The following is a 22,748-nucleotide window of genomic DNA, read 5'->3' as shown; positions in this document are numbered from 1 at the left end:
TTGATACCTTCGAAGCGGCCGCGGACCCTTAAAAAAATTTTATCTGAAATTTTGGTACAGGCTACGCTTCTCTTACAATGGAATGAAATGTTTCATGAGTTTCGAAACGACACACTTAGAAGAATTTGGTGAACTCGCGACACACTTATGACGATTGATGACATTGGCGAAATTATGTTATGAGCAGTGTTGTACGCGTCAATGAAATAAATTGACGGCGTCAGCGTCAGCGCGAATTGCCTAAAAGCTTTACGGCGTAAAGTACTACGTCAGCTCTTAAAGAAATTGACGCCGTCAGCGTCAGCGCTAATTTCTCGCGCTATTTTAGCCAGGGTCTCACAAAACAGAAGTATTGCAACCAAGCTTAGGCTAACAATGGCTATAAATAAAGAGCAGGTTAATGGTTATATGTTTTGAGACTGTATTCTAATTAGCTGCTTAGCTTTTTAGTTATTTCCTTGTAGGAACACAAGCATTTCAAAACGTTTGTCTGACAATCTACTGCGTTTGGGACGCATAATGTCCTTTCCAAATGAAAACATGCGTTCCACAGCAGCTCTGAATGGTACTGGTGTGTTGTATTTAAAAAAAAAAACCTTGAAAACGTTTACTCGGAATTTCGGAAAGAGATCATCTGCTCCAAGCGTGCTGTGATGGATTAGCATATATAAATCTTTTAACGAGGTCCACTGCACCAACATCACTCTTTTCAGGGGCATAGAGCTCTTGAAATAAAGTATCTTCAACCTCCGCGATGACTTTCATTGATTTTTCTCTTTCTCATCTCTCGTTCTCGATACTGCTCACGATATGAATGATCACCATTTGGCGAACTTCTTCCGCTTGTATTCCAGGTAGGCCTAGCCATTCCAACCAACGCGAAAGCGGGTAATTCGGATGAGTAGCGCTGGCCAGAATACATTGTTAAACTCTCATTGTGAAACGAGATTTTCCATGAAAACAAAAAATGACGCATAGCGCTTGACGCTTAAAATCGGCAAAATAGTTGACGACGCTATCACTTCCGTCAACTAAAAAATAAACTGACGGCGCTAGCCTCAGCGTCATCAAAAAGTTGACGCCGTCAACGTACTACACTGGTTATGAGCTTTATGTTGGCACATCAAAAATCAGTAGGCCCTAGGTTATATAATCTATAATTATGTTGGTTTGATGTTTTTCAATAAATTTTATCAAAAACCAATAGAATTTTGCAACCGTTACAAACAATTTCTTCCTTTTTCATTTCTAATCAATATTAATTCGTTATATTCTTTGTCATCGCAAAACTGTGAGTGGTGATAGACTGCTGACCAACGTTTGTATTTCTAAGTTAGATCAATAGACTGCTGTCTCAAAAGAATTAAGTTGAACATAGCCTTATTAAAAAATTAATTCATTTATATGATACTTTTTTAGTTAAGAAATCAAACCTTTGAACTTTCAAAGGACATCGCACCAGTTCGTTGGGAAGTACAGTTTGAAGATCACGGTAGGCTAATACACAAACAAAGCACAACCAAGCAATTTTTAAATTTCGTAATTTATCAATCATGCTGCAAACTCTGAAACTTTTACAGACCCCTGAAATCGCTTTCGCGGACCCCCGGTTGAGAACCACTGGCCTAATGCAACAAAGGTACAAAAATTCTGATCCAACATCCAAATATGATTGACAAAAAGCCTAAGTCATAGGCAGAGAGTGATTAGCAAATACAGCATTTCTGAAATGCTAACATCACACAGGTGTGCACAAATGTTTCGTGACAATATTCACAATGATATTTTCATGTTTGTTGTATTGTTTACCCAAGAAAAGCGACTAAATTGTATGTAGCTTAAAGTTCATTTTTGGCAACCCTAATATTTAGTGAATAATTTAATGACACTTTACTACGCTCACAAGTACTTTCGTTCAACGTCTATATAAAAAGCAACCGGATGTTTCTTCGAAAATCCATTTAATGATTTCCTTGATAGATACAAAGGTTTGCTTCCTTGCTTTTCAGTCCACTTAATTTGAAATCTTATACTCTAAAGCAGAGGTTCCCAACCTGGGGTTCGCGGACCCCTTGGGGGTCCGTGAGAAAGCATCTGGGGGTCCGTGATTACCTTGATAAATTTTGGAAAAAAAAAAGTTCTAAATGCATGGGTGGAGCACCAGTTATGCTCGGGAACAAATCCGGATTTGCTGCTTTAGTAAAAAACGAAGCTCCTCGCGTGGTTGTTACCCATTGCTTCTTGCACAGGTACGCCTTAGCAGCAAAGCCTACTAGCAAGTCTCAAAGAAATTCTAACGAATTGCGTGAAAGCGGTTAATTTCATCAAAAGCAGAGCTGGAAACCACCGTACTTTTAAAGCACTCTGTCAAAAAGTAGGGTCAAATTACGACGTACTTTTGTATCATTCTGAGGTACGTTGGTTATCTACGGAGGTATTAACTAAAAATGAGGTATCAACTCTTTTGAAAGCAATAGGAAGTCCCCTCTCAAACTTGTTCGAGAATAAAAGTTTTCTATACGGCATGGCCTACTTAGCCGATATTTTTGGTCATATTAAAAATGTTAATCGTGGTATTCAAGGACCAGGTGTGACAATAATTGATGCAGCTGAAAAACTGAAAGTGTTTTTAGCCAAGTTGCCGGTTTGGAAACACAGATTGGAAGCAGGTAATTACGCTAACTTTCCAATGTTAGAAGATCTTATCTTGATGGATGAAACTCAAAGAGAATGTACTCATTTGATCTCTATGAGAGAAAATTTTGCTCACACTTGAAACCCTGCAAATCTCATTTCAACATTATTTTAATTTAGAAAATCTGCCGAACAAAGTTGAAACATGGATTCGAAATCCTTTTCTTTTTGACTTGAACAACATTAGCGATGACGATCTCAGTAAAGATGACCTAATTGATTTGAGATCAAAAGAGTTACGCATTGAATTTCATTCAAAAACTGTGGAAGAATTTTGGTGCTCACAACTGCAAACCTACCCATTCTTGGCAAAGCAAGCAATTATTGTTTTGTTACAATTCATAACCACTTAACTTTTGCGAGGCAGGATTCTCAGCTCTTGTTACAATAAAAACAACATCGAAATCGCCTGGACAGTGGACGTTGAAGATGACATGCGTGTTGTATTGTCAAAAACTCAACCGCAGTTCAGTTGTTTAGTTTAGGAAAGGCAACAACAACCATCTCATAAAATTTGCTTACGTTGAAAAAGTTTCGGTATGACAGTTTGGGTCACCTTAATATTCAAATACTGCTGACATTTCTTGAACAATCCATTCATTTTCTTATTTGAGCAACTGTTTAACCTGATATTTGCCTCAGGAGTCACAGCGGCAGTGCAATATGACACCGTACAGTAGTTGAGTAGCATAATTATTACAATAGTCAATAATACTGTGATTGAACTGACTCGTGTGAAAATAAATTTCTTTGCAATATAGTCAATAGTCAGGGTTGGAAGTCGTTAGTCAAAAAGCAATGACTATTTCGCTATTCGATGGTGCCCAAAAAAGCAACGACTTTCCGCTATCGATACTTAAAAAAAGCAATGAATAGCAACTACTAAAAATTGACTGGCCAAAAAACAAGCCCAAAACAAACAATCTGCAAACTAAAAAAAATACGAGAACTCGAAAAAACAGAACTGTGTTGCCGCAAAATTTTCCTTAATCCTTTAAAGTTCGAAAACCGGAAGGGGACTAGGTCGAATAGTAATCCAAAAACTAAATCTCGTAAATTCGTTTTGACGTCGAAGTAAGTGAACAACAAAAAATGATTCAGCAGTTCTCCTAAATATCGATTAGTGAAAAACGAATAATGATTTCGTTGCTCGCATAAAAAAGCAGTGAATAACGCTCATTCGATATTTATTTTTAAAAGAAATGGGTATAAGCATTCGATATTCAGAAAGCAACGAATAACGCTATCGAATAGTGACAACTAGTCGTTACTTCCAACCCTGTCAATAGTATGTTAATTGAGTTTCAGGCTAAATTTAGGTAGGGGTCCGCAGAATTAATAATTTATCTTAAGGGGTCCGTGACAACAAAAAGGTTGGGAACCACTGCTCTAAAGTGTAAACCTTCTCAATCACTGTGCATTAGTGGTTCAATGCCTGAGGTGTGCGCTTGAGCAACAGCTTACTTCCAGGACAGCTCTCTATTCAGTGTACTGAATGAATCAAAGGATTTACAAAGTCACAACACCTCAACAAAAAATGAAAACTTCACTTTTTAACTTGGCTTGGGTCAATGGTCCAAGACTTCTACAAGTATAAAAAACTGTCAGAATTAACCATTAGAACAAACTTTCTTGGCTGGGCTAGCATAGCCGCGGTATTCAAAGTTGACGATTGTTATTCCTGAGCCCGCAACATAGACTGCTTCAATGTTCCAAAGATAACACAATTAATATGATCGTTAAAGAATTTTTTTTTGTGCAGTGTTAATGTCTGGAAAATTGGGGTTATTTATGTTGCGCTGCTCTCAGGAATGACAATCGTCAGTTTTGAATACCCTGGCTTAGAACATGCCAAGCATAAGACACTGCTTTCAAGGTTAGATCACCAAAAAGATCATTCATACCTGCAGAGATTTTAGAATTTTTTGAAAGGTGACATGGCCGTTGAATTTTGTTAACAATTCAATGAAATACCCAGTCACGCTTGGACTGGTAGAAGCTTCCCACGATATCAATGTTGGCGGAGACCCAACAATAGTTACCGGGCCAGCAGGGGTGGGAGCCGAGGGGCAAGATCTAAAATAAAAAGAAGAGAATGAAGCTAGGAATCGAACTGGAGTCACTCGGTGCAATGCCCAAAATCCAGATAGTGGCAAGACCATTGGACAATCCCATGGCTCCAGTTTAACGTATCCATGCACGATCCAATGTCAAAATAAATTGCTGTCAAAAATAACTTATCTTTTTCAATTCAATTCAATTCAATTTATTTTTCTTTGTCAGAACGCAAAAGAAATGATATTGTGAAAAAGAAATACAATAACAAAACCAACAAAAGGAAAAGGTGGCAAAACCTTAATGGTTTAAGACGTGCATAAAAAGATCTAATATTGCGGTATTTGCATCGATAAATATAGTTAAGCACGGCCACCAAACCTGATACCGTACTGTAAAACAAGTAGATGAATTAGTTAAGAATCAGTCGCCTCCTCGTTCCTGAAACAATTGGAGTGCCAATTCTTAAAGCAATGAAAACACGACTGAACCTAACAACATCACAAAAACAAACTAACACACACACACATATTGTAATTAGGTAATGGACTATCAAAACATGGATTATTTACGATTTTATACAGAAATAAAGTGTTCGCTGCAACGATATTAAGTAGCCTATAGATTGCAGAACAAATACACAATATGGCAGCTCATTATCAAGATAAAATAGTTAAAAAACTTTGTTTTTTAAATTAATTTCCTGCACATGTAAAAGCATAAGAAGCATGATGATATAGCAGCGTGTTTTTGGTATTGCCAATAAGAGTTGAATCATCTTTTATAGCATCAGTGAGGAATGGAGTGTTTTTGGTATCGCTAATGAATATGTTTTTAATAATATGTTGCTTTTAATATGTTGATCAAAACAAAACTAAAGGTTATGAATGCTTATTGGTAAACAGTCGGATTTTGAAAGTGTTCTGCCAATTGTAGGCTGCTTCTAAGTCAACAAGCATTTATTTTCGAACGTTTATACGCAATTGATTATTATAACTGTCCATCTGTTTATTGATACTGAGCAACACGAATCAAACTACAGTAAATTTTTGAAATACGCCCGAGGTAGAAATAAGATCGAGCAATCTTAGATTACATGCGGCATGTCCACACACCACACCTAAATTAGAAAGAAATCTCCGTGTGGTAAGAAGAATAGCATCTCTTTCCGTGTTGTTTTGTGTTTACAAAACTATTTTGGCAATGGATAGTCAATCTGTCAATCACTACTCTGGAGACTGGAGAGCATAACATTTGAGACAACATGCAAAGCCATAAAACCTATGATTTTCTTCGATCACCACGTTGGTTTCAAGTTTACATTTCCGCTAACAGCCAATCTTAGTTCACAAAACAATGATTAGCATCCTACGTAAAGATTTTGCCAAAGGTGTTAGCTCTTTTACAATTGTTGAATTTGTTTACAAATTCTGACAGGCTGCTGAATATTTGGGTAAGAAAATACTAACTTCAGACCAGGAAAGTCTCTGGTGAAGTTTAAACCTGGCAGTTTCTAGTTTATGACTCATGTGGAACAGAAGCCCTGCATCATTGACCAGAAGTACACCTTAAGAAAACTTGATAATTTAAACCACTTAGTTTCGTTGACAAACCGTGTAAATCTACGTCATACATGAAATCTCTCCAATCGAGGTCAACTGTTGTAGTTCCAGATTCCGTGCTGTTGCAGTTAAAATTAACACAGACATATACAAATAATAAAAATAAACTTTTTTGTATTGGCGTCAGTGTCAGAAACTAGTATTTGAAATATTTGTGGCAAATAATAATTAACACAGTGTTCAAGTGGTTTAGCAGAAGGGTGACATTCATTCCATCTAGCATAAAACCGGATTTAAAAATACTGTTCGCGGTTTTACAGAAATCTAACAACATGCGCTGCAAAAGATAGTCACGCCTTGCATTTCAAAGTTGATGCCTTCGAAAAATCACATCATTTGGTGACGATGTAACAAAGTACTGAACACTTACGCGTTGACGTAAAGACCCGAGTTATCCAATACACATTCCAGTGAGTCTCCACTAAGCACCCATTCACAATGAGGGTCGGTTTCACAACTACGACAATTGGTGTGCATCGAGCAATTTGCAACAGGTCTCTTGATCACTTGCGTGGGAGTAACGATAATTAAATTCTAAAAAGAAAGCAAGAGTTGAAACTTGATCTTATCGCGATAAAAAGATGACGATGAGCTATTGTAGAAACTTGTCGTGGCGAGAATTTAATTAATTTTTTTTGTGGGTGAAGTAGTAGATTAAGTAGACAGGAAGGCAAAAAGGTCAATCTTTGTGTCTACCTTTAAGAATATTAGTAAAAAACCTTTCCAGAACAGTAGTTTTTAACCTACGGTCGATCGAACCATTGGGGGTTCGACGGCGCCAGTTTAAGATTTCGACAAAAGTATTGTAAAGTTTAAAAATCAACAAACTTTTGACTAAACTATAAGTTTGTAACACTAAAAGTCCGATGACTTACTTGCAATTGACATTTTGCATGAACTCACGAAGGTGCTATATAAAGTTACAAGTTTAATACGGAGCCGTTCTGTGGTCTACAGACCCGACTTATTTTGTACATTGAGTTCAGATGAAGAATGCTAGCGGTTAAACATATTTTGACATTTCAATAAAGAACGTTTAGTTCATGTATCGACAATTAAACCAGGGTAAGCTTAGGCTACTGATGAAACCCAGACGTTGCTTCAATGCATTTAATTTTGTTCTTGGTGATCAGGTATTGTCGTAATAGTTTTGAATATCTTAAAAAATAAACGGAAGTTGTTCATTACAGTTTTATTGAATTTTGACGTAAACTTGGGAAATGTCATGGGAGTTCGTCAAGCTTGCAAAGGTTAAGAACTGCTGTGCTAGAAACACAGCCACGTGTTATCGAGCAGTGTCGAACCGGTGCTCTTCTGATCATCTCACTATTTGGTTATGCAGCGGACGAATGTTGCACAAAAGCCGATGTAAATTGATTGGAGTTAGGAAGCCTGTTTTGTCCGAAAACGTTTGCTGAAAAAATAACTTTAATTGTAGCTCCGAGCGCCTAGTTTCAAATTTATTTTGTCACAACTCGTCCAAGCCTGTTGATTGCGGTTTTCTGTACATTCACACAGTTTTAAAAACGGTCACATGTTGTTATTCGGAGTTTAATTGCGTCAAATTCTAAGCTATATAACATCTAACAAATGTATACCTGGTCACTCATTGAGAAAGAAAGTATGTTGCCCATTATCTGAAATAAACAACAGAACCAGTCATGAAACCCGTAAAATAAATAAAAGATCACTTGCACACGTAGACGACTGTCAGTATATTTCACAAAACGTTACAGTTTCAAACTACCAATTGATTGCTTCTACAAGTTTTCTTTGCTGTTCTTATTGTTGTAAAAAGCCTACCTGACTACACATTCTAATTAAACAAAGCAGTCCAACTGGAAGGACAATGCATGAAAGTGAGACTTACTTTATTAACTCGTGTTTCGGAGACAACCTTTTTGTTGCCGCTGCTGAAAGAATCAAGGCGAATTTTTGTTAAATGCCCATCACCTGATCAAGAAATTGAAAAATTGTCATCTTAAAAACGTATTGTAAGTTGGTTTTAAGAAAAGGAACAACATAGAAAATGTATATACTGTACAGTGTACATTTTAGAAATTGGTTTTATTTTGCTTTCCATGCTGCATAATACCCATTACATATGCTACATTGTACAGGCTGCCGCGTTGTTCATCAGAAATGTTCCCTGAGTTCAAAAAGTGATATGAAACAAAACTGTCATGCAAAAGACTGCCCATCAATTATTAACCCAGCAAAGGTATCTTTTAAACATCGATTTAACGATTCATAACGTTGGAACGATGTAACTGCGACAACTATTTTAACTGTGTGAGAAAACCAATTATCAAAATTGCCAAGAGAAATTTACGTTTGAGCAGATAGATGCAATGGAAACTTCCGGTTTCTGTAGCAGCTATTAAGTTGTACCGGATGGAAGTGGTGATAAAAGACGGCTTTCCGTTCAGTGGAGGAATAATTTCTCTTAGCAAGGTCGTTCGTTTGATAACGTCAGTAAACTGGGCACTTGTCGTTTGAGTACCAGGGTTGCCAGCAGAAGGGCACTGCAATATCGATGTAAGGTTGAATGTAATTCAAAAACAATTCTTATACAACACTGAGAAAAACAAAACAAAATTATTTTATCCCATCATCCGTTCGATGGCTTAGTGTTAGTATGTCTGCCTCTGAATGGGTAGACATTGGTGCAATGCACTGTCGGGTCATACCAAAGACTTTTCAAAAGTGATACTGAATCTTTCCTCTTGGTACTCAGCAAAAGAAACGGATTCAGAATAGTAATGACTGCATCTTTATAAGGCTGCACTGACACTGTCTGCTTTGTAAAGCGCTGAGGAACAAGAGCAACACATATTTGCGATGGATAACCTACATTACACATGCAGTGTTATGTATCCATCACAGATATGTGTTATGTATCCATAGCAAATATGGATACATAACACAGTACATAACACACACAGCGCTATGATAATAAGTCGCCAACAAACAATGGGATACGGAAAATTAGATGTTGCAAAGACAGACTGTTATAAAAACGGTGGATGTTAATGTTTCTCTTGCCGAAGCTTTTCGAGTTCAGCTTAGTCCAACATAAAACAAGGTATGAAGCAAAGGTTTCCATAAAATACATATACTCACGGCTGCTTTTTCAAAAGCATACTGCAGTACTTTTTTGTTCCAGCGTCATGCATACAACTGTTTTTAGTCTTTTAGTGAAGCTATTGCAATTTACAAACTAATACTTACTTGACCTGGAGCAAATGAATCTGCTCCGGTGTAAATCCGGGTCGTATTGAGTTCAGCCGGGTCGTAATAGCTTATGGAACCGGTGGCAGACGCAACACCAGTCATGTAATTGTCTACCGTGTTGAGATTGTACGCACAAATAGCGCTAGCAGGAAGACCCCAAGACCTACAAACAATTTTGGACACTTTCAATCTTGCAAGGTCTTGCCGGCTTTCCTGTCAGTCAGTAACCTATTTTTTGTTTTAGGGCATGTGTGTAATAAAACATGCGACAGGCTTTCACTTAGTAAATTAGTGTTGACAGTTCGCGTTTACGTTTAAATTGCCGCTCAGCCATCAGTCGCATCTGTCACTAATAACGAATTAAATCACTGAGTTATTCTAAAAGTGAAGGATAGTTAAGCCACGAAGTTTAATGCAAAAGTAAACAAGGGCAATATTTACTCGGGAAGAGTGAACAGGCCGTACACAGTGTCGCCAAGCTTAAACGTAGAACCTGAAATACAAGTTTTTGTGTTAATTAATACTTCATTACAATTTTTCTAAGAATAAAATAAGTTGTAGCCTATTTTAATATGGTTACTAAGGTAGACTTACAGCATAAAGTGTTCTTTGAAAAATTGTACTTTTTAAAATGTTTTAAATGGTAAACAATGTATTTAAGGTATTTCAAGTTTAAAAATTGATTTCTTTAAGTATCTTTCCTCTCGGTTTCGACAGCCAAACTGACTGTGTGCATTAAGAAATCGCCGATTGCCGGTATTATATGATTCGATGCGTTACAAAATATAGGAAAAACGTAAATGCTGTCGAGAAAGCTTTCTAATTGAGCCTGATAACAAAAAGCAAACCTTTTGAAATTATTAAAACAAAAACATCAGCAACCTTTGACGAAAAATGTAGCCTCACACAAACCAAATTATACGACTCGTACTCTTTTTATTATGATTAAAAAGTGTCAAATAAGGCATTACTAAATACTAACTGCAGACAGAGGCCTTCTATTTCTAGGTGCAACTCCTCTTTTTCTTAAAACTTTTGAAATTTATTGACACTGCTTAAATAACAACTCACTCAATAGATTATAATATACATTTGCATTGCCAGTTACCGATCCACCAGGAAAAGGACATACCAGTCGAGCCGTCATGAAGGTTATAAATTTACCACGATGCAAAGAAACCCCGCCTTCATCTCGCTGTAAAAATCTGAGATTAGATTGACTGACGACTCGTTTTAGGATGCAAGAGAAACCACCAGAGCAGCTATTTTTAATAGCTGGAAATGTTTTGTCCTAAATTTGCTATATGGTTTACCCTATTTATCCGCGTATAAGTCGCAAAATTTTGCACCAAATCTTTCCCAAAAAGGTTGGGGTGCGACTTATACACGAGGGTGCGACGTATACACAAGGTTCTGAACTTCTGACAAACAAATGCTACAGATCGCGCGTTAGCGCTGCTATTAAAGGGGTATTAAAGGAAAAACCTGACTTGGCGATTTTCCACGTTCTTTGTGTTTAACATGCTACCATAAAACGATTTTCAATAAAATTTTGCCCCATTGCGGTCTGACCACCATTGTGCGCGTGCTTTTGTCAGAGCTTTCAAAACGAGATTGGCCTGAGCAACGAAGCGTGCGACTGTAAAGAACGTCATAAAGTCAACGTCATAAAGTCTAGCAATCAACCGATCACGCAATAATTGTTACTGCGGGCGATTTGACTGTAGGCTATGTATGTATGTACATCAAAACAGCACATTTCAACATCAAAACAGCAGACAGTTTGCTCAAAACATCAGATGTGGTAACGTGGCTTTTGTTATTGCTGGACTTTATGACGTATTCTTGAGCTGTGTTTGCACGTTTTGGTCATTTTGAAAAAAATGAAAATAAATGAAACACTGGACTTTGGGCCTTGCCAGCGCCATTGAAAACAAATTTTTTTGGGTAATTGTTTTTGAAATGTATTCTTGAATGTTCAGTTTACTCATTTTAACGCTTAATTCCGGTTTGAAATTTTCCTTTAGTATGCCTTTAAGCGTTTGTATTTTGTGTGCGAGGATTGCGAGCATCGCAAACATGCTCACTGCACACTGCACAGCATGCATGTGAATTCTAACGCGAATATCTCGCATGTGCAGATGAAGAAATGCCCTAAAAACAATGGGACAAACTATTTGGCATCAGTGAAGATGAAAACGAGTTTGAAGGCTTTTAAAATTTTGATTGTTGTTTTTCAATAAAATTTGCTAAAAAAAAATTTATACCAATATTTGAGTAGGAGTGGGCTATACATGGGTCAAAAATACTTTTGTTGTTATTTTTCACTCGGGACAGTTTTTTTCTATTCCATTTAACCTATCTCAACATAAAATGACAAAATTTTTGATCTTGTATCCAAGAAAAAAGTGTGCAGAGCAAAAATTCAAAATGGCCGCTATTTTCTATAAAAATCACATTTTTAGCCATAACTTTGTTATTTTGGAATTGTTTTCACTGGTTCTGCTGTCCAACCCTATGTTTGTGGGGTCAGGCAATCTGTTAGTGCATATCAGAAAAGTCACTGACAATTGGAGGTTGACTTGATACTAATTTTTACCAAATTTATCGTTTTTTTTTCACTTTTATATTGTGTTATTTTTTTAAACACAGTTTCAATTTCAGGGGAATTGTTTAAAATGTAACATGGTTTTCTCCGAGAAAAGACCCAAGTTCCTGAAACTGTCACTGGGATAATCTGTTGCTCCATAGTGTCCTGAATGTCATCAGTGCCAGGTGGTCGCTGCCAAGTTTCATCTCCTGTGCCAGCACGAGTCAGATGGTTCACTCGAAATGTTCCATCCCCATTTGCCCATTATCGTTGAGGTAAAACCCAACGTACCATCTTTTGTTTTCTCCCACATCCCATATGACGACAAGTGATTGGCTTGGCTGGAACACCAGACCTTCATGATCCTAACCCTCTGCCTCTTCACCACTTCCTCTTCACAAGGGAAGACCACTGCTTCCTCAACTTGGAAATCATTTCCAAGGAGTGCAGTGAGGTTCTCAATCATCTCATTTTGGGATACCTTGTTGAACTAGTAAAGATCTCAGCGGACATCTGCATCATGTTGGTGGGTGACTCTCTGATATTGGATTTCTTGCCTTAAGAATATCTTTAGCTAAGGTGGCGTTTTAGAAACATGAGTTTTTACTTCATGGAGAGATGTAATTGTAAAAGCCCCCCCCCCCATTTTTTTCCCATTTCACAAGGAGTTGGTAAATAAAATCACTGGCTCTCACTTTCTTTTGTAAATTCTCTTTCAACTTTTGCTTTTTCTTCTCTTTCTGCTTGTTGCTCCAGGTCACTTCCATTAAATCTAGTTGTTTGAGAATAGTAGTGGTTGACCGCTAAACTTCATTGATTTGTCTTTCTTACAGGTTAGCATAAGGTCATCTTTGATCCTCTTTGCCTTGAACATCATGTTTGAGTGTTTGGCCGATTGTGAAGCAAGATAACCAAATTTGACCAAGTACCTCTCTGCATTCAAGTTGTGTGTTTCGGCAGGTTTTTTTGTTGGTCGGATACCAGTGTATGGAGAGGAGTTGCTCGAGCAGCATTAAGATAAACATCCCAATACTTACGCTTGCACTGCAGTCAGTGTTGGGCGCGATAACTCATTTTTCAGTTAAGCGATAACGATAATCGATAAACGAAAAATGCCTAAAGCGATAACGATAAACGATAAATCAAAAAAAAGTTAAGCGATAACGATAAACGATAAATTATCGCCGATAATGTCCGATAACGATAATTTTTTTTCTTGATTAGCGCTGCCCCATCCCATGCAGCACGAACTGTTTTCATCAACATGCCGAAAAATCGAACATAATATACTGTAAAGGGACCAAACTTTTTGTAAGTTATGCATAAATAAAATCGCAATAGCGGCAGTGGGTATCGAATCTTCAACCTCTTGATCCAGAATCAAACCACTGAGGTAACCGCCGTGCTTATAATTATACATTCAGGTACCAGTTGGATGCTTTTATCAATTGAGTTACACTGCCGCTTAGCCTACATGCAGTAGGCAAAATAATTAAATCAAACGAAAATACCATAAAAAATTCCAAACTTTGTATTTTGCTTTCTGCTTAAAGGGCTGTTTACAGCAAAGTCAGCAATGATTGAAAATTTTCCCAAAAACGCAAAATGCTTGAAAATTTATCAGTAATCTTAAGCGTCATTGGTAGTAAAAATGTGCATACTGTGAAATCCATCAAGCTTGTCAAATTAGTCGTGTTTGTTTAAGAACAATAACATGATTATCGTAATTTACTGATAATTTTTTTTGTTTTCTTTGTGAACACCATCATTAAAGCAATGGCAGAACGCTGAGTTGTTGAGATAAGAATTACAATGTAGGCACTGTATTAGTGGGAATAAAAATATTTGATTGGGGTAGGCTATGTCGCATAGGTAGGCTACAGTAAATGAGAAAGGTTATACTGTATTTAGCATAATTTTACCACGCAACTCGATGCGCCTATTGTCATGCAAAAACTACTACAAGATGCAAAAAATGTGATGTCGGTCTGCATGTCAAATGCTTCAAGCAAAATTATATTCCGCAATGACTTGTTTCAGTGATGTTGTGTTACTTTGCTAATTTTCATCTTCATATTTTTTGAACTTTCATTTCAATAAAATGCTCGATGACAATAATGACATGACAAGACATGAACAAGACATTTCCCATTTATCACTTTGAGCGATAAGTAAAATGTAATAACGCTTAAGCATTACGCACAAGAAACTTGTGAAATTTGATAACGGATTTGTCTAGCGTCTTATATATAGGACGGCTTTTTTCTCAAAAAGTACAAACACAATTAGGAAAAAAATAATTGTGATATGTGATAAGTCGGCTGCGTAGCCGAGTGGTGAGAACGTCTGCGCGACGTTTGAAAGGACGTGGGTTCGACACCGGTCCAGAGCACGCGGCTGTGTCTCAGCGAAAGACACATAAAGGCAAGCCAAAATAAGGGGAGCAGTTGACTCGAAGACTATATGTCACTTCGCTGCTTCCTGTCGTCTGTTGTATCGCATCTGTGATCGCAGTGTACTGTATGTTATCGCAATGGGCGCAAATAAAAGCATGATTATAATTATTATTATGTTTTTTAGGTCATAATGATGCAATATTTAAATTTTCCGAACATTTTTTTAAGTACTTTCACTTTAGGCACAAATGGGTTAACTTTTTTAGTTAAATAGCACTTATGCATTCGGTTATTATTTTTGGATTAAAGTTATATCGCCAAGCTAGAAAAAAATCGATCTTACAGTCTATAACCGATCTTGTGTTGTTATTGTGTGTAAATTTTGTCTTTTATTCTGTGTTTGTGACGTAACCGCACGTCTCAAGGCAAGTTCTTGCAATTTTAGTTAATCTACTCATCTAAAGATTTAATGCGCTTAAAACAGTAAGTTTCATGTTTTGACAAAAGAGATTTTATTTTTTTACGACAATTACTAAAAACTAACACTTCCAACGAAGCAAGAAAACACAAGAATAAAATAGTTGATCGTGAGGTGGCGCGAAAGACAATGTTTCCGATGTAAAAGCGGCCTCGTATGTTGCATGCATTGCAATTTGCAACTCTAAAAATTATTGTGTTGTCAGGGCCGTCGCTGCAGGGGGGCGTGCCCCCTTCCCTGATAACGACCTGTGCACACACACTTCAGGCACTGATGAAGAACTGATTTTAATTTTAGTATCATTAACTAGGTGGCTAGTAAAAATATTACTTTTCATGGTCTTTCCACTTGTGCGTTGATCCGAAATAAAATTTATCGGCGATTAATTATCGGCGATAATCAAATATTGCCTTTGGCGATAACGATAAACGATAACTGAAAAAATAATTGAGCGATAACGATAAGCGATAAAAATTTATCGCCGATAATTATCGCCGATGAATTATCGCCGATAATGCCCATCACTGACTGCAGTTCTACTTTTCCAGCCTGGATGCACAATTGCACATCTCTCCAAGAAGAAAATGATCAAGATCGCTTTGTGGAGCATTGTCTTCCATTTTTACATGTGTCTTCCACTTTCACATGTGTTTTCACTACATAGTAGTCCCGGAGGGTGTGTATCTTTTTTTCAGCAAGGTCACTGCAGAGCTGAAGAAGGATGTCAATTAACAAATCCTGGTTTGCTCGTTCCACACATTCAAGGAAGGGCATTGTCACTTAGTATGTAAAATTTGCAAGTGCTTTGAATCCTGCTATGATGAAATCATTCTCAAGGTAAATTTTACAAACTCTAACAAGATTATTGTGTCTTGACAAAAAACTGCTTCATGTACGGAATGCAATCATAGACTGCACCTGCCTGATATTCGAGTCGGGTAAAACGTCGTTCTTTGGAGAGGCTAAACGACTTGTATACTCCAGCTTCCTCTAAAATCAAATCAAACAGTTCTGCTAAAGATGTTGTCTTGCCATCTCCCTCATGGGCTAAGAGCTTTATAAGAGCTGCTAGAGTAGTTTCAACCACAGATTTTTTCCGGATTTAGGCCTGCAATGCTGGCTCTCTTTTGACAATGGGTTTACGAAGACCAGTTTTGTTTTCAAGAGCAGCCATAGCTGTGAAATTGTCTGTATCAAACTGTTCACATGTATGGGACTTAAAAAGCAAATGATATGGCACATGCTTTAATGCCAGTTGTTCTGCAACACCTATCTCAATCTTGAGATTTTTGCTTGCGGCTGCTGTCGTGAGAGCATCAATCTGCTCCCAAAGACGTACTGCAGTCCAGCGAGGGTCATTGGCAGCTACCTGTAGTCTCTTCGTCGTTTCAACAATAAAGGCAACTATTTGGTCTCTATCTTCAAAGGCAATGAAGAGAGGACATAGAGAGATCATCGTATATTCAGTGCAATCATCATTAAAAAAATTTAAGATGAGAATCACCGAAGTGGGATAGATGCCAATCACCGTCTATTATCTTACTTCTCTGTATAGAGCTACTTTTGTTGTGGGCTTCTTATTTACAAGGGCATTTGCAAATGCTACTTCCTGACAGAGTGCCTTTTTGTGCTTGAAGTTTTTTATTGATTTAACTAAAGGCAGGACAATTTCATACAGTTTGTAGTCTGCTGATGCTCGAAACAAAAACCACAAAATAAATCTTAAAAAGTGAGTAATTTTGTCAAACTATATCATAACTCTACACATGAAAGTTAAACCCTACTTATTATTGCTTAAACAGATTGCCTGACCCCACAAACATGGGCCAAGACACCACAACTAGGTAAAAATACCCCAAAATGACCAAATTATGGCTAAAATCGTGATTTTTCAGCGAAAATGGCGGCCATTTTGAAATTTTGCCCTGCACACTTTTTTCTTGGAACTCAGACCAAAAATTTTGTCATTTCATGTTGAGATAGGTTAAATGGAACACAAAAAAACTGTCCCTAAAGCAAAACTAAAAATTGCCCATTTATAGCCCACTGCTAATTTGAGTCAAGTTTTGAGGTGCGACTTATACACGAATGCGACTTATACACGGATAAATACGGTATTTATCAGGTTTTTGAAAAAACAAACGCTACAAATCCCGTAATTACACAGAAAAATTTAATTCTTTGAAAACAGCTTGACGTAGTAAAGCTACAAAACAAAATACATCAAATATAAACGGATACGGAAAAAAATGAGGATACTTCTAAACCTCAATGAATGTAAAAGTGGTTATTTTATACTGTAGTTCATATACAAAGTATAGTTCACCCTAATACAATGATTACAACAATTTTGCTTAAAACAAAGTCATTCACCGAGCAAACTTTCGCCACCATGGCGTACTCCTCGATCACCGCCTCGGTCACAAACTGATCGTTGACAAACGCGTTGTTGGTGTCTCGATAAAATAGAAAAACTACTTCGCCATTGTTTGAAGAGTACATGTCTTTATAACTGGCATCTAAAAGGAACAAAAACATGAAAATCCAATGAAATATCTAGGTTGATTATTTTGTATCCCAGACACCAACATTGGCGGCTTTTACATTGATTCAAAGTAAAACTTTTGCGTTGACGTCAAAGTCTGCAGACGTAAAGAGGATCAATGTAAAAAAATCAGTTTTGCTTGCGATCACTGCGTCGTCAATTTTGCTTGCTAACCATCAATGCGTCGAAAAATCGTTTCTGTATATAAATTGGAAAAACATAAAGTGCACATCCTTGACGTAATCCACGCTTGATATTAATTCCATTAGACAAATCGTTTTCCATACGAATAAATGCTTTTTGATTGCAGTACAAATTTATAATAAAACATAGGTCCCTGTCATTTATATCAACAATGGACGAGTTAAAGTTTAACAGAACGTCATAGTTAACAGAAGTAGGCTAATGCCACTAAATTATTTCAGTCAAAATAAAATTGACCGTTGTTGTACAAAAATCACCAACCAGTTGATTCAACGTCTACAGACGCTAAGCCAACGTACATTACATTTATTACACGTCTGCAGACGTTGAATCAATGTTAAAATGACAAATTTTGCTGCTTGAGTCGCAGCAGGGTTCTCACCGTTAATACCAAGATACACATTAGCACTGGTGGGAGACCGCAAAACTCCATTAATGTCTCGGTTAAGTGTGCACCGCCGATTACTCCCACACGTAGCACTATACAGTTGAGGATCTGGAATAATAACAAGACAACAGTTTTAGCTTGGGTGTTACCACACTGCTAGCAGCTAGAGCAAAAAAAAAAAAAAGGTTTCTCTCACACAAATGTCATCAAACTGAAATGCACCTCGATGGACATTAAACATCGATGAAATTTTTATGTGCTTAAAATTTTTTATAAAGCAAATATCTTTAAACATAGGCTACACAATAATGAAACAACATTTAATTTAATTTAAACGATCGGCTACTGCATCATGTTGATCGGTAAGAATTGTTTTGTTCATCATATCTCAAAATGAATGAAGCTGATGTTTCTTCATCTCTGACTATTGTGAAGTTTGATGTTAAAGTAATTATCACATGTCACCTAATCTCCTAATCGCTTGTGTTACAAAACTGAGGAAACCGACACTTTGATAAAGCTCTATACTACAGCATAGACCGAGAAATATCTGGATCTTTAAATTCTGAGATTGTCTCACATTGAAAGGAAAATGTTTCAAAACGATTAATGGAGAAAAAAGCTCAATTAGAGATGTGAGCTCGTTTTTTTTGTTTTTTATCGTTTTTTTTTTTGTTTTTTATTCGTTTTTACTTTTTTATTTTTTTTACCTATTTTGACATTAAATGTCACAATATGCAGCAATTAGGGTAAACTCATTGCAATAGCGTCTCTTTCAACAAACAAACAGTCTCATAACTTGTATAACTTATTTCAAATCAGACTATATGTCTGGTAGCCTATGCTGTTTCATTGCAATTTTGTAGATCTCAAGTCTCAACACACGAGCCATAAAGATTTCTCATCGTCTCAAATAGTAGTAACAATGTCCTATGGTTGGCACATCTCAAGTATTGTCTGCAATTTGGTCCAGCCAGTTGTTAAATGCAGTACCACACTTGTGTACAGTTTCGAAGCCACCTGGGATTTTGGTAAATGGGCTTGTTAGGACCAAGCCAAGTGGTCAGTGTCCTGTTTCTCTGCTTTACAAAGGCACTTTTGACCAGCACACCACACCTTTTCCAGTACAACGTCAAGAGTTGTTCCAGTTGATGTGCATTTGGTGAAAACTTGATGAAAACAAGCGAAAACAAACCACACAAGCAGTTCTCGAGTTAGAAGTGAAATAAGCTTAGCCACTAGATGGCTTCATAGATAAGGAGCAATAGAAAAACGGCAATATCTCAAGAACTGCTCAACATATTTGAATAATTTTTAGCTCTACTTCCATGTCTTCTGGGTGGGCTGTCTGTTTATGAACATTAAAACAAGTTTTGGCTACTAATTTTTGAGTTAAAAGAAATTAACTTCTTGTCGTTACGGATCGATAAAACCATGATGCTTAACTTTAAAAAAAAGTTTTTTTTCATTTGAGTAGAGGAAAGATTGATAAAAAGTTTGGCAAAAGCAGTGTAGTGCTAAAGTCCCAACTTTTAGCCCAATCACATTTAAATGTAGTGAAAGATGGAAACATTTTGATGTTTTTTATTTTACCTGAAGAGGTTCAATACTCCTTTGTGACGTCATAGTCATGTTTGTTTTCCCTTAATCACACCATTGTGCTGTCATGGACATGTTTAAAAGAAGTATGGTTGCACTTAATCGTCACCTCCAAGATAACAGGAGGTGATGACTTAATCCATCCAATTTGAACTAGTTTGCAGGACTTTGAGACTTTAGCACTTTTCTGTTTTTGCCAAACTTTTCGTCAATCTTTCCTCAACCCAATAAAAAATTTTTTTTTAGTTACGCATCATGGTTTTGTTGGTGCGTAACGACAAGAGGTCAATTTCTTTTTATTTCAAAAAGTAGTAGGCCTAGTTCCCAAATAAAATAAGTTTTCATCTTTGATGTTTGTTTGGAGAGAGAGAGAAAGAGAGGGAAACCTTTTATTTTGTCTGTTGCAACAGTAGCACGGTACAATTATACACAACATGAATAGAATACAGTAGCACCATAGCAAGACGGACTCCGTCTTGCACCATAACCATCTAGGTACCACAACAGACAGGAAGCAGCGAAAGACTATACCAGTCATTGAGTCAGCTGCTTCCTTGTTCTTAATGTGACAAATGTCAAGCATCGGTAAATTACGTTTTAGTTATTTTTCCAATTTCCCTTTTGTTAGTTTGCCGTTTGCTACGTGTTTGCGCCAGCAATTAAATAAAATTAAAAAAATTACAAGAAGTTTCCTAAACTTTTTACTTTGAGAGTCTTCATAGGCAGTATTTTTGCCAAAATTTCGTCAACCCATTGAGTGTGTAGGCTACAAGAATAACCAGTCCCGGTATACTAACATAGTAGTAGGCTAACTTCCATAAAAGGAAAAAGAAATTAACTCATCTACATTATGTCCTGTATCAAATTGCATTAATTCAATGTTTGTCAGGTCTACTACCACAAACATGCCTGAGAATGAAGAAGAAAACGAAACAACGTAGGACTATGCAAAAAACATAATGCTTTTGCCAAGCACAAACACTGAGGAATTTCAGCACACCAGTAAAACTATTTTTACTAGTTTAATGTTTTACAAGAGCACTATAATGAAACTAAGCTGCAAACTGTAAAAAGTTTGCAACTTTTTCAGAAAAATATTAAAAAAAACAAAAAACGCGTGTTTTTTTTTGGCCCAAGTTTTTTTGTAAAAAAACACGTTTTTAAAAAAAAAAAAAAACGGTTTGTTTTTTTTGCATTTACATCTCTAGGCTCAATCAAAAACCACAAAGCTAGAAGAATAATTTTTACAAAAATTGTATTCGTCTTACTTCCAGATTCTTCGTTCAGCACGAGCGCTGGATTGGAAACAAATGGATCATATCCTAAAACCGTAGTAACACCGTAACTCACGTCTGTTATAGCATGCGTCTGTAAATAGCAATGCAACACTAATAGGCTAGTAGGCTATCTAATAACAATAATGTAACAATATAGCCTACAGTAAATGCCACTGGCGATGCAAAATGTGTTTGCATTATTTTAAGGATAGATTTCTTGAAGTTAAAAAATACTGTATATTAAACATATATATATTATATATTAAAACAATGAAAACTATTAATACTACAAAAAGTGCTCAATGTCAAGCAAAAAGGCAAAGCAGAGCGAATTAAATCAAATATAGTAATAACTATATTTGATTTATATTATATATTATATATACTGTGCTATATATTGTGTTAATGTTTTTAATTTTGGGTTTTTTGTTTAAATGTTTGGGTGGCAGCTGACTTTGGTGACCTTTTGGTCTTTCGCTGCCATCCTTGTTGTGCGAATTATTTGTGTTTATTGTGTTTTTGCTTTTTGTGTCTTTCTTTTTCGTCAACAAAACAAAAAATAAACTGAACTGTATGAAAGCATGTTAAGATTTATTATACTAAAAATATAACGGTGTGTAAGCCGGTTTCACAGAGTTAGGTAGGTTTATAAACGACACTTGCATATTGATCTGTGTTGCCGCAGATAGCAATGGAAAAGCTGATATGCATTGTGAATGCAACCAGAAAAAAAAATCAGAAAATTATTATGAATAATCATGGCCATGGAATAATATAATATTAATATCGCCACATAAACGCTCTTAGATAAGGTCAATGATCTATAATATAGATCATATTATATATTATGGTCTATTATAGATCATATTTCTATAGATCATATTATATATTATGGTCTATTATAGATCATATTATTATAGATCATATTTCTATATTATGGTCTATATAATCACTATGCTTCTATAAATAGCTGGTTGCGACTTTTAGGGTATAGCATACAAGACAAGTCACATTTTGTTAGAACCGTTTTCGTCTAATATCTTTATGAAAGCTTAAAAACACCCAAGGTTTTTCTAAAAGTCTGAACCTTAAAACATTTGACCAGGCTAACACTCACAATAGTATTTCAAAAAATATAATTTAATTTATGTTGTGGAACATGTTTTCGTTCATTAGAACTCTTCAGCACAACTGGACCGAAACAAAAATTATTCAAAACAAAATTAGCCTACAATATAAATAGATTTCATTAAATAGATTAGTGAATCAAAACGAACAAAAAATTACATACGGTATTAATTAGATGAAATGTTCATGACCTCCATGTTCTTTACTTTTTTTCTTTTAAGGTTCAGACTTTTAGGGAAAAAAAGCTATTGATTTGTTTTCTTAGTGATTTCTTTCTGTATTAGGTTGATCGCCCATTTGAGGAAGTGTCATAGTACCAGATCGCCTTTTCCGGTTAGTTTTTCCCACTTTTGAAACACCCAAGGTTTTAGAAAGTTAGTAAACAGCTGTGATATGGTTTCCTAAAACGAGCTAATTGAAAAAAAGTGATTTTTATTTGTAACTTGTGTTGCTACAGCTACATTTGTCATAAGAGGTTAAATAATTAAATTTGCCCCAAAGTGGGGGGAAAACAAAAAAGTCGCAATGTGTGGTTTTG

At 36.3% G+C, this 22,748-nt stretch overlaps 2 protein-coding genes across 2 annotated transcripts in view; one reads left to right on the top strand and one right to left on the bottom strand.

Moving 5' to 3' along the window:
* LOC145778750 (NADH-ubiquinone oxidoreductase subunit 8-like) overlaps positions 1 to 22,748 on the top strand; it is an 82,010-nt gene that overhangs the window by 40,518 nt on the left and 18,744 nt on the right. The window lies entirely within an intron of this gene.
* Positions 1 to 22,748, bottom strand: part of LOC145778698 (uncharacterized) — a 56,421-nt gene that overhangs the window by 20,424 nt on the left and 13,249 nt on the right. The window contains exons 6-16 of the mRNA XM_082590254.1: positions 21,074 to 21,173; positions 18,201 to 18,314; positions 17,443 to 17,588; positions 10,677 to 10,800; positions 10,047 to 10,098; positions 9,603 to 9,768; positions 8,704 to 8,896; positions 8,242 to 8,324; positions 7,970 to 8,008; positions 6,742 to 6,905; positions 4,599 to 4,770 (exon numbers count right to left, since the gene is read on the bottom strand). Of these exons, the coding sequence (XP_082446380.1) occupies positions 4,599 to 4,770; positions 6,742 to 6,905; positions 7,970 to 8,008; positions 8,242 to 8,324; positions 8,704 to 8,896; positions 9,603 to 9,768; positions 10,047 to 10,098; positions 10,677 to 10,800; positions 17,443 to 17,588; positions 18,201 to 18,314; positions 21,074 to 21,173 (1,353 nt within the window). The remainder of the gene's footprint in view (positions 1 to 4,598; positions 4,771 to 6,741; positions 6,906 to 7,969; positions 8,009 to 8,241; positions 8,325 to 8,703; positions 8,897 to 9,602; positions 9,769 to 10,046; positions 10,099 to 10,676; positions 10,801 to 17,442; positions 17,589 to 18,200; positions 18,315 to 21,073; positions 21,174 to 22,748) is intronic.

Source organism: Aplidium turbinatum, chromosome 1 (genome assembly GCF_918807975.1).
Source record: "Aplidium turbinatum chromosome 1, kaAplTurb1.1, whole genome shotgun sequence".
In the NCBI taxonomy this organism is placed as follows: Eukaryota; Metazoa; Chordata; class Ascidiacea; order Aplousobranchia; family Polyclinidae; genus Aplidium; species Aplidium turbinatum.
This window is presented reverse-complemented; position numbering and strand designations above follow the sequence as displayed.